The 16,902-nt window shown below is 41.5% G+C and overlaps 1 protein-coding gene across 8 annotated transcripts in view; it reads right to left on the bottom strand.

Moving 5' to 3' along the window:
• Nucleotides 1–8,897: 8,897 nt before the first annotated feature.
• Nucleotides 8,898–16,902, bottom strand: part of R3HDM1 (R3H domain containing 1) — a 95,997-nt gene continuing 87,992 nt past the window's right edge. For 3 of the 8 annotated variants that reach the window (XM_070389769.1, XM_005899490.3, XM_070389755.1), the window contains 6 exons: nucleotides 16,788–16,891; nucleotides 14,663–14,829; nucleotides 13,093–13,237; nucleotides 11,609–11,691; nucleotides 11,141–11,225; nucleotides 8,898–10,262 (listed from right to left, as the gene is read on the bottom strand). In XM_070389769.1, the coding sequence (XP_070245870.1) occupies nucleotides 9,901–10,262; nucleotides 11,141–11,225; nucleotides 11,609–11,691; nucleotides 13,093–13,237; nucleotides 14,663–14,829; nucleotides 16,788–16,891 (946 nt within the window). In that variant the 3' untranslated portion in view covers nucleotides 8,898–9,900. Of the gene's footprint in view, nucleotides 10,263–11,140; nucleotides 11,226–11,608; nucleotides 11,692–13,092; nucleotides 13,238–14,662; nucleotides 14,833–16,787; nucleotides 16,892–16,902 lie in introns of all 8 variants that reach the window. The other 5 variants (XM_070389737.1, XM_070389745.1, XM_070389758.1 and 2 more) reach the window with 3 other exon arrangements.

The following is a 16,902-nucleotide window of genomic DNA, read 5'->3' as shown; positions in this document are numbered from 1 at the left end:
AGAAACTAAGTCTGCATGCCATAACAACTGAGCCTGTGCTCTGATCCTGGGAACTGCAACTACTGAGCCAACATGCTGCAAGAAGACCACATGCCCTATAGCCCAGGCTCTGCAACAAGCGAAGCCGCCATAATGAGAAACCCATGTATTACCACTGGAGAGTAGCCCTCACTCACGGTGACTAGAGAAAAGCCCCATGCAGCAATGAAGACCCAGCACAGACGAAAACAAATAAGTAAATAAGTAAATGAAATTTTATGAAAAGCAAACCAATGTAGTTTCTGATTCAAGTTGGCCTGGGATTAGATATAAGATTCTGCATTTTTTTAAATTTTGTTTTAAAAAATACTACATATTTATTTAGGCTGTGCCCCATCTCAACTGGGGCACACAGGATCCTTGGTTGCCATATGCAGGATATACTTCCCAGACCAGGGATGGAACCCAGGTCCCCTGCATTGGGAGCGTGGAGTCCTAGCCACTGGACCTCTGGGGAAGTCCTAAGGTTCTGCATTTGTATCAAGCTTTCTGGTGATACTGATAATTGATGGTTTCTAGCCCCCACTCTGATTAGCCAGAGCAGGAAGAATCTCTTAGATGGTATTAGACAACATATATATTAGAATATATATATATATGTCTAATATATATATACATATAGAAGGTATTAGACAACCTTGCTGCTGCTGCTGCTAAGTCGCTTCAGTTGTGTCCAACTCTGTGCGACCCTATGGACGGCAGCCCACCAGTCTCACCTGTCCCTGGGATTCTCCAGGCAAGAACACTGGAGTGGGTTGCCATTTTCTTCTCCAATGCATGAAAGTGAAAAGGGAAGGTGAAGTCGCTCAGTCGTGTCCGACTCTTAGCGACCCCATAGACTGCAGCCTACCAGGCTTCTCTGTCCATGGAATTCTCCAGGCAAGAGTACTGGAGTGGGTTGGCATTGCCTTCTCCATAGCATATTAAATAGCAAAGACATTACTTTGCTAACAAAGGTCCATCTAGTTAAAGCTATGGTTTTTCCAGTAGTCATGTATGGATATGAGAGTTGGACCATAAAGAAAGCTGAGTACCAAAGAATTGATGCTTTTGAACTGTGGTGTTGGAAAAGACTCTTGAGAGTCCCTTGGACTGAGATCCAACCAGTCCATCCTAAAGGAAATCAGTCCTGAACATTCATTAAGTTGAAACTCCAATACTTTGGTCACCTGATGCGAAGAACTGACTTCTTGGAAAAGACCCTGATGCTGGGAAAGATTGAAGACAGGGGGAAAACGGGACGACAGAGGATGAGATGGTTGGATGGCATCACCGATGCGATGGACATAAGTTTGAGCAAGCTCTGGGAGTTGGTGATGGACACGGAAGCCTGGCGTGTGCAGTCCATGGGGTTGCAAAGAGTCAGACATGACTGAATGACTGAACTGAAGAGGTCCAGCACAGAAAGGCATGCATCATTTCTACTTAAATTTCATTGGTCAAAATTCAGAATCATGGTGCATCTTGGTGCAGGGGGCTGGAAAACCTAGTCTGGCACATGCCGGCAAAAAAGAGACATACACCTCCTGCCACAGTTTGCTGAAAAACTAACCACAAATGGGGAGTATCCCAGTATCTAGCAGAAGATCACCACTTTACAGAACCCAGAGACAAGAGAATATAGTATGTTTGAGGAATTTAGGGAAGTCCAGTGTGAATAGAACCTGGCAAAGGAGAGGGCCAGTGCCAGGTAAGTCTAGAGATGTAGACAGGCAAGGGTCAGAGCATTCAAGACCTGGGAGGTGATAAAAGATTTTGGAGAGTGAAAAGTCATGTGACCATTGAACATTTGAAATGTGGCTAGTGCAACTGAGGAACTGAATTTCTATTTTATTTAATTTTAGTTAATTTATTCAATAATTTAATTAAATTTACTATCTACATGTGGTGTGCAGTTACCATTCTGGATAGCACAGCTCCAGGAATTGGGATCAAATGTTTACATGAGAAGATAACCAACAATACTTGATAGTATATAATCAAAACCAAATAAGTCACACTTGTTATATTGCAGGATAGACGAGCCGGTGGATGAAGACAGTCTATGCTGATGATATTGCAGAGTCCCTGGATCCAGCCATACCTGAGCCAATAAATTCCCTTGGTTACTTCAACTACCTTGAATTGGGTTTTTTTTTTTTTTTTATAAATTTAAGTGCTATAAACAGAACAGTGTCTACATACAAGTGTTCAATAAGCATCAGATGTCATTTTTATCTCAGTGGACTTGAGTAACCACCTAAGTCTTTATGGGTGAAGCATGCCTAGGATTCAAGGAAACAGAAATCCCAAACGCTATGTCCTGGTAGGTAGAAGATAACAGTGGTGCAGGCTGAAGAATCCACAATAGTCAGTTTAAACAGAAAAGTAATTAATTCAAGAGTATCTGCTTACAAACCCTCAGGAGGCTAAGACTGAGCAGCTTTGAAATCTCCTGGGATTGCACACAGAAACAATCCAACTACAATGAGGAATTCTATGTACAGCCTGCCTCCTCCCCTGTTCTCTTCCTGATTAGATTTTTCTGGATGTGAATGTGGCTGGTGGAGCCCCAGATCCCATGTTCAGAACACAGTCATGTTGCGGTGTAGCTTTTCTGAGCAAAAGAAAAGCTGAGAATTGAGTCATCCTAGCTGTTATTTTGGGGTAGAAAGATTTGTATATGTGAGATTTTCCCAAATACAGGAAGGGTATTTAAAAGGTTTAAATTTGACAGATGACCACAAAAGTGAAATGTTGGAATAATGTAGACAGCAACCAAGGAGGAGTAACTCAAGGACATTTGTATTGATGTGACATTGCAGGAGCCAAAATATGAGTATTTTGTTGGCTTTTGGAAACTAGCCCCTACCTTACCTCAGCCATTAAGGAATTCAGTGCCAAGACAACCAGAGATGTGAATTATGCTTATCCTCCAGCTCCTTCCCATCCCCTGACATCACTCAGTGGGAGATCTCCAGACCAGAGAAATAGCCAGGGTTCTCCTGAGCCTTTTAAACAGTTGAAAAATATTTGTTGACAATTAATGGGTGCTTGGAAATAAAGGTATAAGTAAGGTAAGGTCTTTGATCTCATGGAATTCATATTCTAGTTGTAGAAACAAAACAAAAGATCTGATAGGGATGATAGGCATAAAATTGAGATAAAGTGATTGTGTTTGGGTGGCGACATGAAACTGGGTGGCTCATAAAGACTTCTCTGCTGAAATGACACTTCTTTTTTGTTGTTGTTTTTTAATGATTTTATTTATGGTTGTGCACGGTCTTCATGCTGCGTGGGCTTTTCTCTAGCTGTGGCTCCTCTTGTTGCGGAGCATGGGCTCTGGTGCCCACAGACCTCAGTTCTGCAGCTCCCAGGCTCGAGAGCCCCGGCCCAGTGGCTGTGATGCATGGGCTCAGCTGCTCTGCCACGTGTGGTCTTCCCAGACCAGGGGTGGAACTCGCGTCCCCTGCTTTGGCAGGGGGGCGATTCTTTACCACTGAGCCGCCAGGAAAGCCCTCAGGCGTATTTTAGACTAGTTTTCCACGCTCCTATCTTGTGAGAGAGGCCTGGGAGCCGGGAATCCTCAGCCACAGTGCTGGCTCTGCCATCAAAAGCTCTGGGGCCTCTAGCGAGCGCCTGCCCCTCCCTCAGTCATGTCTGACTCTTTGCCCACCAGGCTCCTCTGTCCATGGGATTTCCCAGGCAAGATTACTGGAGTGGGTTGCCATTTCCTTCTCCATGAAATGTCATTTCTATGAAAGATAAAGGAGTTGGTCAGGAGCAAAACATTCCAGGTAGAGGGGAAGAACAGATCAGAGATGTATGCTACACTGAGTTTTGTAAACCAGGATTGAGGAAGTTATTGAGGGATTTGGGGCAGGAGGAAATGACATAAGCTGATTACCTTTTACATCATTCTGGCTCTATAAAGATGTGGGAACAAGAGCGGAGGCTGGAAGACCAGTTTGTTGTTCAGTCACTAAGTCATGTCTGACTCTTTGTGACCCCCATGGACTGCAGCACACCAAGCTTCCTTGTCCTTCACTGTCTCCTTGAGTTTGCTCATACTCATGTCTATGGAGTCAGTGATGCCATCCATCCCGACTATCCATCTCATTCTCTGTGGTCCCCTTCTCCTCCTGCCCTCAATCTTTCCCAGTATCAGGGTCATTTCCAATGAGTCAGCTCTTCGTATCAGGTGGCCAAAGTATTGGAACTTCAACTTCAGCATCAGTCCTTTCAATGAGTATTCAGGGTTGATTTCCTTTAGGATTGACTGATTTAATCTCTTTGCTGTCTAAGGGACTCTCAAGAGTCTTAGGAAGGCCATTTCTATTCATTATAGGAAGATGACAGCTTGGTCCAGGGCAGTAGTGATGAAGACGAATCCTAGTATCCTAAGAGAAACTTCAGGATGTGATTTGGAGGCAGAGTCCGTGGGGACTTTTATTGGGTATCTGTGCTTGTGGTAAATTATCTCCAAAGATGACTGTAACCATTCTCTTCCATCCTACATGGCTTTTTGCTGCTTTTCTCATCAAGAGGTAGGGTTATTGCCTCTGCTGTGAGTGAACCCTATGAGTTTTTCTTTTTAGCCAACAGAATGCAATAGAAATGACATCTGGGACTTCAATATTGTTACCCCCAAAATGGGTTTCCATCTTGGTGGGTGTCCAGCCAAAAGACACAACCAAGCCAAAGATCAGGAGAGGGAAGGATTTATTTATTACTTGTAGCAAGTAAGGAAAACACCAGGGATCTTTCCCAAAGCAGTGTCTCCCCAAACAGCACATTGGGGAAGATTTAAGCTAAGGCTACATGCATATTCATTAAAGGGCTTGAACAAAGAATTCAGCTTAGACCTTGAGCAGAGTTTACTGAGTCCAAGCTTTAGTTGACCAAAGTCATGAGGGTTAGAAAAGGTCAACATCATCGTCTTTTAGGTTCTAGTTGTTCTGGTGGCTGAATGCTGGAGAGGGTTTGAAATTCTCTAAAACAGTTCAACAAAGTGCTTCGAGCTAATCTTTACCATTGAAACAGAACTGTGAGTCTTTACAACTGATTTATTAACTTTGCTATTGTTACTTTCCTTGCCTGATAACAAGCTTGTTCTATTGTTCCCTTAAGGTCATTATTACTGAGACCTGTTCAATAGCAAGCACTGAGACCAGGCTTAGATCAAAAATAGCTTCTCTAGTATCAAAAATGCATCTAATACTTTCGAATTGTGTTGCTAGAGAAGACTCTTGAGAGTCCTTTGGACTGCAAGGAGATCAAACCAGTCAATCCTAAAGGAAATCAATCCTGAATATTCATTGGAAAGTCTGATGCTGAAGCTCTAGTACCTTGGCCACCAGATGCGGAGACGCTTTGGAAAAGACCCTGATGCTGGGAAAGATTGAAGGTAGGAGGTGAAGGGGATGACAGAGGACAGGATGGTTGGATGGCATTACTGACTCAATGGACATGAGTTTGAGCAAACTCGGGGAGATGGTGAAGGACAGGATAAGCCTGGCATGCTGCAGTCTATGGGGTCACCAAGAGTCGGACACAACTTAGCAACTGAACAACAGTCATGAGTTCAGTTTGGAACTTCCAGCCCAGCTCAGCTGAGTGCAGCTGATATCAGGTGGAGAAGAGCCAAGCTGTCCTCTTTAAGCCTTGCCCAAATTCCTGACCCACAGAATTAGTGCTGTAAACCACTAAATGTGGGTGGTCTGTTAAGCAGCAAGAAAGAATTGAAAATGTGCTTTTTTGGGGGGTGGGGGAGGTAATGTAGCTAATGATTTGTCTATTTCAATGATTCTCTCTCCCCCTTCAAAGAACCAACATCTTCAGTTTTCTGATTAGAAGTTCCTACAGTCTCTTCCTTCCACTCCTCCAATATTCTTACGTTGGTGAAATCAAATCCAGAGTGGAGACATGAAAGGGGAAAAGTGAAGAACAAATATTCAAAACACAACCTGAGCACATGTGGCCATGGGGGAATAAATAGCACCTGTATCCTATCTGTTTCTTGGGCTGGTGAGGGCTACCAGCTGAATGGATGTGAGTCTCTGGTTTTTTTTTAGCATCAGCTCATAAAGGCTTGGGCTTCCCTGGTGGCTCAGAGGGTAAAGTGTCTGCCTACAATGCGGGAGACCTAGGTTCAATCCCTGGGTCAGGAAGATCCCCTGGAAAAGGAAATGGCAACCCACTCCAGTATTCTTGCCTGGAAAATCCCATGGACGGAGAAGCCTGGTAGGCTACAAGCCATGGGGTCACAAAGAGTCGGACACGACTGAACAACTTCACTTCATAAAGGCTTGACGATTTCCAAGCAACACAGGACCAGTTTTGAATCCTGCCACCATCATACGTGGACACTGGTCTCTAGAAGAGGCTGAAATTAGTACTCTCCATCTCTGAAGACAACACACAATATACTGTTGTTTAATCACTCAGTTGTGTCTGACAATACATACCAGGTCTCATTACATGCTGTGCAGGCAGGAGACTGGGTCAGCGGGGCCCTGGCCACCTTCACACAGGCCCTTGGCTGCCCTCTGCTGGACTTAACATTCACATTTTTTCAGTTGTTGATGACACACGGAGCACGCAACTCTTTGCTTCCCGCGGTAGCTGAGGATTGCCTCTTCCCAAGCTATTCTGGCACTGTGGGCTCTACTGAGACCTGTAGGTTTTTGCACTATTCACAGGTCATAGGTCCTTCCCTGGTGGGATCAGAAAAACCAATTTCTTAGTGTGTGGGAGTTCAGATACCTACTTTGTTAGTTTAGGTGACAAGCTAATTCTTTTAAATTACTGTTGGCAAACACACTTTGTACTCGATTCACAAGCACATCTATTCACATTCTTTGTGGACCAAGGGCTTAAAACCTGTAAGCCTTTACTCTCAGCTTCCTAATACATAAGGTAGAAGTGCCCACAAAGTTATCAGATGCCCTCCATCATTCCCAAAGGGGCTGCTGGAGCTGCCAATATTGATACAGGTAAGAATAACTCATTTTATTGGTAAAAGTATTGTCTGCCCCTAAATACGGTCAGTGCTCTGGGAGAATCCACAGCCAGGACTGTGGTGCACGGAAGCTGTCCTTAGGAAGGTTTAAAGTCTGGACCAAATCACATCTTTAAATGCCTCCTTTGATGCTTCCTCCTCCCAGCATTTTTCTACAGATGAAGTTAGATTCTAGATCAAAAAGAACAGGAGAATATAGTCGAGGGAATGCATGTGTATTTTTGTAATGTGTATGTAGGGGGTGGCAATTTGGATATATATTTTTTTAAAAGCACATGAGGATTTAATACATCTAAGTATATTTAAAAAATTCTAAAGAAGCAAGTATTAAGCTTGTGAAAAGAATTCAGTACCTTTGAACACAATTGAGAACGATTATGAAAACTATGTGCTATTTGCTCTTTTTTTTTTTTTGCTATTTGCTCTTATATTAGAAATGGTGTTCATTTAGTTGACTCTCATCAACAGGTCACTTAAAATATGTTCACATTAAAGTTTAAAGGCCAATTTTAAAGCTAATCATTACAGTTGTTTTTTAACGGCAGGCTCCTTGGTTTCAGGGACCCGTGATTGTCTGGGGACAGGGGTGGGGAGATGGTGGTGGTGAAGGTTCAGAGCTGACTTCACAACAGCTTCAGCTCTGCCTTCCTCTGGGCAGTCTTCAACTCCTACAGGGTAAATCAAATGTCTAGAGCAAAACTTTAGATTTAATGTACAGCATGGTGACCTCAGTCTTTAATACTGTTTTGTATATTTAAAAGTTGCTAAACAGATCTTAGAAGTTCTCATCACAAGAAAAAAAATTATAACCATGTGATGAATGTTAACTAGACTTATTGTGATTAACATCTTGCAATATATATATCAGATTGTTATGTCGTATGTCTGAAATGAATACATGTCAATTGTATCTCAATTAAAATAACCCCTCACTTTACCAGGATTTCTACAGCAAAAGAGAATATTCAGAGAACTGAAATAAATCGTAGGATTGTAGTTTTGTCTCCACCCCATGATTAAGTAATTCCTGCTGCAGTATTGGCCCTAATTATGTATCCTCTCCATCTGTGACATTCTACAGTCAAACACTTAAAAATTCCACAGTCCTTGGGAGTGAGTGATTTTCACAGTGCTCCTTCCTACTTCTTTCTCTGTGTCTGGCTCCTTAATCTGACTCATTTGGGAGGCAGCTCGCACCTGCTTTCAGGAGCACAATATCCATAATCGCAACACACCAGCTTGTGTGTGCAGGGGGCGACGGGCGGGGGTGGGTTGGGATCCCCTGGGACAAAGTAGGGCTTTGCAGATGCTCTAGAGGGAGAGAACATCTGCACCAGAGCCTGGTAACACCTATTGCTCTTGAGCTGCAAAAAGTAAACCCGCAGTCTGGGCTGGAAGCCAGCCAGGCTCCAGGCAAGCTGCAGATAGCAGAATCCCCTTCCCCTAGCCCCCATTTTGGGTTTCCTAGCAGTTTGATTCTGCTGGGCCAACAAGTGGGGAAAGCTTTCTATAAAGAACTTGAGCTAAACTGGACAACTGGGTGCTCAAAACATCAGCTAAGACCACAAATTCTTTAAACGATCATAATGTTCTGTTTTCAGCTGTCTCACTATATATTCATTCATACTCACAACTGTCTACAACTGACTGGTATTAACTTATGAGAGGACAAATGACATGAGTTACACCCACAAGAAACACTCCCATAGAGAAACTGATGCTTTGTAGAATATTTGTAAAGTGGGGGGATTTCATGTCTTTCATCTTCCCTAAGTCTGAAAATGAAATCTTCAAGATAGGTTAAGTCTTCAGGACTGACTCTCATTTAAAAAGGTGATTTTAATTTACAAAAAGACAAAGTGGGTATATATTTGTAAACATTTATTCTTTTGAACTGAAAAAGGCTTGCATCAGCACACATTGTACAGCCTTGCAAATTGAAAAAAAGGTTCCTTGTTCATAAGTGCAATGAATCTTTGATGTCCAGTGATCCGCTGCAAACAATGAAAACACATTTTTAACCACTTAAGAAGTTTCCAGCACTCATCAAATGCATTTCCTCAGGTGACCAAAAAAAAAAAAAAAAATCCACAAGGAAGGGAAAGCAAATAAGTGGCATTTAGTTATCGGAGGGAGACTTAAAAAAAAAAAAAAAAAAAAGTGGAAGTATTTTCCTGCCTAGAATGATTCCTATTCCCTTTTGAATCTAAGTGGTTTGATTAAGAGGTGTTAAGAACATAATTTACTTGACAGTGTTCATATGACCTAAGTGAATAAGGAAAGGACCCTATAAGGGAATTCTTTATTTTCTGGAAACTGTTTGTGTTTAGAGATACAGGGGAAGAGTAATCTTTTGTTTGTGAGCTCTCCTTAGTCACCTACTGGGCCCCCCAAAAGACAGTATGTAGTTTTAACTTGGCTACTCCACTCCTGCATTCTTATTCCCCCAAATTCTATGTCAGGTCACACTGTGCTGCTGGCTGCAAAAAAGAAATACAGGTTGCAACTGGTGGTACTCATTTTGAAGAATAATTTGCTGTACAATCGAGCTTTGGATCTGATACAAGAATTCAGAAATATAAAACAAAATAACTATAAAAGTTAGGAGGCATTTGAACAGCATTTCCTCAGAAAAAGCTGCTAACTCTGTATCATTCTGATGTGGATTCCTACAGTCATTTGGGGTGAAATATGCATTTTTCCCCTCTTTGCTGGATCACTGGCCTGTCTTCAGAAGTTGTAACGCCATGACCACACATCCTAGGAGTCTCTATCATGTTAACAGAAGCTCCCGATACCAAGCCAGTTAAAGATGGGTGACGATGGGGGGATCACAAAAGGCCAAGGGTCTGAGGTGGCTGTTACTGAGAACTTGCCCTTTCCAAAATGTGAAAGTCATAGTGCTTCTTGCTTGTTCTCAGCTTAAACTTGTTAACCGAGTTAATTTGTTTCTTCAATGCATTCTGCGCAGCGGAGATGGAGGGGAATGTGGCTAGGACGGTGTACGTGGAGGCCAAGTCACTGGGTTTCGAGCGTTCGGGGTTGACAGTGCTGTCGCCACTGCCACAGCAGAGCGGGTGGCGACGCATTTGGGGCTGGGACTGAGGGTCCCGGAGCCACCGGATCTTGGCGCCAATTTTAAAGAGTTCCCCAAAGAGCTTCTCGGCTTCCATGCGAGTTATTCCATCTGGTAGTTCAGTAATTTCCAAGACCTTCCCAACAACTAGAATGGAAAAGGTAAAGAATTAATCCCTGTTACCAAGAGGTGGGCAGAATGTACTGCAGACTCAAATGACACAAGAAATGAACATAATTTTCTAAAACCATTCAAATCCACAGTTATACTTGGTATGGCCATCTTCTAAATATTTCTTACCCCCAAGCAAGGGGTGCAGAGAGGCCCTTGCCACCGGCCACACTCGCAGCCTCACATACAAAATGCAGCCTGTGCAGTGGCTTCTTCAAACTAGGTGTGTGATCCTGGTACAGTTTCCTGAACTTCAAATTCCCATTGTCAAATTATACGTATCTTCAATTTTTATTTTTTGGCTGTGTCGTGAGGCACGTGGGATCTTAGTTCCCTGATGGGGGATGGAACCCATGCCCCCTTCATTGGAAGTGCAGCCTTAACCACTGGACCACAAGGGAAGTATTCTGTATGTTATCTTTAAAACAGCACTTGCCCTAACAAACCCAAGGCTATTGAATAGAAAGTTAAGGTACAGACTTGAAAGCCCTCTGCCACAGAAAGGCAATGTATTTGTTCTTCAGACTATACTGCCTGAAGGGTATAAAGAATACTTCCTTTCTCAAAGAACACAGAGGCAATGCATTTCATTCTGCCTATTCCTCTCTCACATCTCTTTCGAATCCCTTTGGTGCCTGCCCTCCTCTTAAACCCACCTTTGTTTCAGTACTCCCAAATCCGAAATGAGACAGAATTAAAAGAACATTCAAGAAGCCTGCCTTATAGACAGCATAACTGTCTAAGACTTTGTGTAGGATTCTAGACAAGGAAAACCCACTTCTGTGGTGTGGCAGTTTTAGACTCTCAGGCCAACAGTTTATAGAAGCACATCCGGATGCCTCTTGGGGACACACCTGCCTCTCCTGCACCCAGGTCGGTGGATGCAGCTTTTTTGGCTTGTTTCCTTCCTCGGTTGCCATGCCTGTTGCCAGATTGACCCTGAAAATCCACAAACATGAGAAATAAGTTGATGTTGCTACAAAATGTAATTGCAGTGTTTGACCACTTAACAACTAACTGCACTGAGTCTGGGGTTTGTACTTGAGAAGAAAAAAACCCCCACCTCTAGGCCTTCTGAATTCTGCCTCAGTGGCAGTAGAACTTCGGCCCATCACTTGCTGACAGTCTTTTCTAAGTAACGGCACCCAATGCCTCCTGCCGCCCGCCCCCCACCCCTCATATCTGGACTGTGCTGGGAACTGATGCTCCTACCACCTTCTCCCTCACTCTGCTCTCGGTAGGGCCAGGACGCCCCACTCTCACCAGCAGAAGTACAATGCTCTGCCAACAAAGCCCAGGAAGTCAGACAGCAGCTCTCACACCTGTTGGGCTGGAATGTGTCCGTGCAGAACAGCAGGAGGGTTGTACTGCAGGGTCTGGCCAAGTAATGGGTATCTGGCATCTCCTGAAAGTTAATAAAACATCACTTTCACATTTTCCTTTATTCGGGTACAAAGTACCTCACAGTTTTCTCAGTTGTCTCAGGACGAGAGAGGGAACATATTCTACCAAATAGAATAAAAAAGTGGAGGTACTGATATCTTTTTTTAAAAAAATTAAAAGCCTCCACATATCCTTCAAAGAACTGGGGTAAACTTCTGCAAGCACTAGGGACTAATAACAACAGTTATGAAGGAGGTTAAGTGGGAGAGCTGGCAGACAAGTTAGCATGGAGAGAAACTTCTTGGTAAACCTTAACATTCTATGTGAAATCCTCCAAAGGAACTATAAGAACTCATTCCACCCGTCTGAGATACTAAAATCCACATTTTCTCTGATGGTTAAAAGTGAACAGAACATACATTCAGGGGACAAAAGAAACCTTGGAAAAACATGAAGCTCTCTATCTCCCCCAAATCATTATTAATTACTATAAATATATTTTCTTTCACACCTTAGTGCCTAGAGTCATCCCATGGAAAGCGCTTCACACATGCTGACTGCAAAAGTTTTGTCTGTAATGTTTTCATTTGTTGTAGTCTCATTTTAACTGTAAGTCCCCAAATGTAGCACATTCAGTGTCTGGAGGAGGGTTATGGGTGGGTGCTAAGAGAGCATCTTCAGAAAATCATACAGTGCTTCTCCTGATAGTTTCCTAACAGAGACAAGCAAGGCGTGAGCCTCTTGCTACTGTGTGGAGCTCTTTTCTGATGAACACTGTCGGGGTGCTTGGGCAGCTCCCTGGTAGAACACACCCACGACATACTTGCTCCTTCCTAAACACTAGCTGAAAGGCAGATACAACATGAAGGTTTAGCACTGAGACCAGAGACACAATTTTAAGCATGAAGATGGAGTGAAGTGGTATTTCATTGAGATTTTAATACTCCCTTCCTTAATGAATGATGTTGAGCACCTTTTCAAGGGCTTAATGGACATCTGTTTGTCTTCCTTTTTGAAATTACCATATAACTTGTTCTTAAAAATTCAGATACTACTTTCCTTTTTAATGATTCTTTAAGACATTATTTTTTAAATATTTACTTATATATTTACTTGGCTGTGCCAGGGCTTAGTTGTGACATTTGGGATCTTATTTCCCCAACTAGGAATCAAACCTGTGATGCCTGCAGCGGAAGTGTAGAGTCTTAACCAGTGTACTGCCAGGTAAGTAGCATTAATTAATTATTGGTGATGAAACATTAGGTTAGGAGAGAAAATGGTAACAAATGAAAATGCCCGAGGAAGGTGAAAATGCAGTCCTTTGGAAAAGGGAAGGTAGCAGCACCAGGTAAATTACAAATTGATGGGGAGTGAATGGATGTCTTAAAATTCTCTGAGGCTGTGACTAGCTTTCTGCACTTACCTTGCCCAGAGACAAAAGGTCTAGAAAACTGGGGTATGATGGCAAGGGGTGGTCCAGAGGGACGGACAGTTTTCAGGGTAGACAGCTGAGCTGGTGCTGGTGACTGAGCTGGTGAAATAATGGGACTACTGAGTTGAGGACTGTGCTGCAATTATATCAAGAAAACAGGTCAACATTTTAGTCAGGGTTTTTGAAGAGCTCCTTTTGGACAGAAATTTTTATTCTTTCTGATTACAAGTATGTACACATTACATTATAATAGGTACTTGTTATTTAAGAAATTAAAACAGTACAGAAAAATTTATAATTTTCAATTCCCAAGGATAAACACTAGTAACACTGTTTCTATGTATATGTATCCATATATCTGCTTCATAAAAATGGAAACAGACTATACATCCTATTTTTGAATTTTACTTTTGTACTTTTAAAATAGTATTGCAGATATTTTTCCATTAGAAAATATATACTATACACCATACTGGTAGAATTTTACTAGCTTTTAAAATTGCCCATGTACTTAACTGAGAGTTTTTTCACCTAGTATAGCTTCATATTACTGTTTAGTATTATACTTTCATTTCCCTTTGCAGTGGCTCCTTTGAAAATTTCTAGTAGAGCAGGTCTCAAATTTTGTTTATCTAGAAATTTTTAATTTCTCCCTCACTTCTAAAGAACAATTTTACTAGATATAAAATTCTTGGTTGACAGTTTAGCACTTTGAATATATTTATTCACTTTTTGCCCCCAAATGTCTTTTGACTGGTATTCAAGGAAGATCCCCATACATTGCATCTGATTGTTAGAACTCTTGAGTCTTTAAATTTATAATAGATTCATCCTTCAATTCAAAATGCCATTTATTTGTTAAAGAAATAGGCAATTTGTCCAATAAAATATCTGTGGTACCTATAAACTGTTTTTTATTTTCTTCCTGTATTTTCTGTAAATTAATAGCTAGACTCAGAGAGGCTTGATTAGATTCAGGTACTATTTTCTTTGGCCGTCCAGGCATGGCTTATGGATTCCTTAGTTTCTTGATCAGAGATGGAACCTGGACCCACTTTAATTGACACTACAATCGATCAGTTGCTTCAAGTGTTGTCTGCCTAATCTACCTATTTGAAAGCTTCTCATAAATCGTTTCCTGATGTTTTTGATGTTTCCTTGTTCATTACTTTAATAGGATTCCAAAATATCGCTTTTGAAATTCTATCAGTGTTTTTAGATTTATTGATTGCATTTCTTCTATGATGAAGAGTCTTCCCTCATCAACCTTCTGGTTACAGTAAAATACAGTTCATATGGGAAAAGCAAGATAGCAACTTAATTCATTTTCTTTAATAAAATTCAGATCTAGTTTATCTTAATTTCTAAATTAAAAAATGTTTAATTATGCAAACATTCAGAAACAGTATTTAAATTATTTGGCTATAGAGAATGTCCAAACTTCTTTACTAATCTGTTTGAGAAGATTTTAAATTCAGCATCAAGTCTTATAGGTTGGTCAATCTTATGTGACTAAGTGTTGAAAGTTTTAAAATTATAATAGACAAAAGCAGCATCTTACCTGAACAATATTGTCAACACTACTAAATTCCACACACTTCTGTCCTCTCTGGTGATCACAGTAATATTTGTTTTGCTTCCACTGTGGGGGTGAATGGGCACGAGACTGTGGATTGTTTGGTACGCTGAGCTGCATCATCACCATTCCGCCACCAGGTGGAGGTGGCGCTACTGAGAATCAGAATTAGGACCCAGCAGTTAGCACACTTTAGCAAATGGCTAGTTTCTTTAAACACCAAGATAATGACGATACTTCTATATCTCTGACCAAAATTTTATTTTTATTTATGTAATCCAGATTTAAGCTCTGATGCTTCATACAAGTGTTGTGTGTTTTAAAAAAACATTGAAATTGACTCCCTAGACCTAAATATCTCACTTATCCTAAACATAATAGGTCAGGAACGTCCAATTATCTAAAAGACCTCTCTAGAATACCACAATTGTGATATGACCTATAAAAGTGCTTAATTTTTAAAATAAATTTATTTTCAAATAAGCATTATTCTAAATACATAAAGGAAAACTGGGAAAAGAAGTACCCTACAGAAATTTCGATATATGGTAAAAAAGACATCTTTTGAGTGACTCAGTTTCATGTGGTAGGAAAAAGTTTGGCATATGGGATTCCGAAAGCATAATTTCAGTGCTCTGAAATGTCCTATGACTCAGAGAAAACTATTTACCCTCTTTTATTGTATTTTCTCATTTGAAAATGGCTAGGAAAACCACTCTGGCTGACTTCAAAAGAGCTGAAATAATCACATGAACAACCACTGATAGCTGATTTATTCCTGTTGTGGCATCAGTACTGCAGCACTACCAGTATTAGGAATGTAACTGCCACTCACCATTTCAGTGTAAGGTAAGGTATCCTGGGGCCTGCCTCCAGGACCACTGTTTGCACTTTAGTAATCGTATTGGTAGTTTCCAGTTCCCCAGAAATAGCACCAACCTGACCTGGCTAGGCACACCACAGAAGGCTGACTGCTTGGGAGTATCTCAGGGTTCTCCTTGGCCACAGCAGCCGATATTGATGCAGCCATTATTAGTCATATATTTGATAATTATCTATTGTTTCTCTGTTTCTTCGAGAGATTACATATGTCAACAGATCATTACAATAAAATATGGTCTTATGATAAAGGATTGTTTAAGAAACAAAGGAAGCAGAGAAAACAAAGCAACAAACTCAGTTTTAAGGACTGAGCAAGACTTTGCAGAAGACATGATTTCTGAATCAAATTTTAAAGATACGCAGGATTTGGCAATTGGATGCTAGACCGGCACACCAGGGGGAGGAAAGAACAGGTACAAAAGTATCTTTGGCATGAAAAAGCATAGTGCATTCTAGAAATAGAGTTCTGAGGCTTAATTGCCAGGGAGTGGAAATGGAGAGTCTGCAAATTTTTAATTCAGAGGAATGACATGAAGAGACATCTGTTTCAGGATGATAATTCTTGAACTATGTATGTATGTGTGTATGTGTTGGGGAGGAGGAAGGCTGGGTATGGGGACAACATAAAAGAAGCAAAATAGAAGCAGTGAAGAAGGAAAGAAGGTAACAGATTTGAGGAAATGGTGACAGCCTAAGTGTGAAAGAGGAGAACAGAAGAGAGTTAGGATTTTGAAATCTGTATTGGTCCCAATATGGAAGGTGAAGAAAGGGATGAAAAGGGAGAAATATTAAATCTAAAGTGCCTTTGACATATTCCTGGTTAGGAAATGTCCAATAGGCAGTTGGCTATGTGGTCTTGCCGTGGCAGAAACAAATTTGGGAGACAGTGGTGAAAAGCCAAGGTTGAAGCTTGGGAAGTGGCTGAATTTCCGAGGAAGAACCCAAAGAGTAATGAAAGAAAGTATCCTAGAGAATATCAGTAGTAATGAGGCAGGCAGGAAGGAGAGCCTGAGGAGAAAGAGAGAGCAGGGGTACTGGTAGCAGGGGAAAAGGAAGAAGTGGACTGAGCCTGTTAAATCTGACTTCTCATGTGCCCTGAATACCCTGGGCATATCTCAGCACCTAACAAGTTGAAAATCTTTTTCCTAGAAATGTCCAAGGAACCTATTTCTCAAATGGACAAACCATCCCTGCCACCTACCCGCCGGCCCCAATTATCTATTCATACCTGCACACTGGTGGCCTTGGAGCTGCTGGGAATTGCATGGTGAAGTAGTTCGAGGAAACTGTACTTGTTCTGATCCTGGATGTTGCAAGTAACCTACTGATGAGCTATGGGGAAA

The sequence above is a fragment of the Bos mutus genome, chromosome 2 (genome assembly GCF_027580195.1).
Source record: "Bos mutus isolate GX-2022 chromosome 2, NWIPB_WYAK_1.1, whole genome shotgun sequence".
NCBI classification, from domain to species: domain Eukaryota; kingdom Metazoa; phylum Chordata; class Mammalia; order Artiodactyla; family Bovidae; genus Bos; species Bos mutus.
The sequence above is the reverse complement of the archived record's forward strand: the minus strand, read 5'-3'. Positions and strand labels throughout refer to the sequence as shown.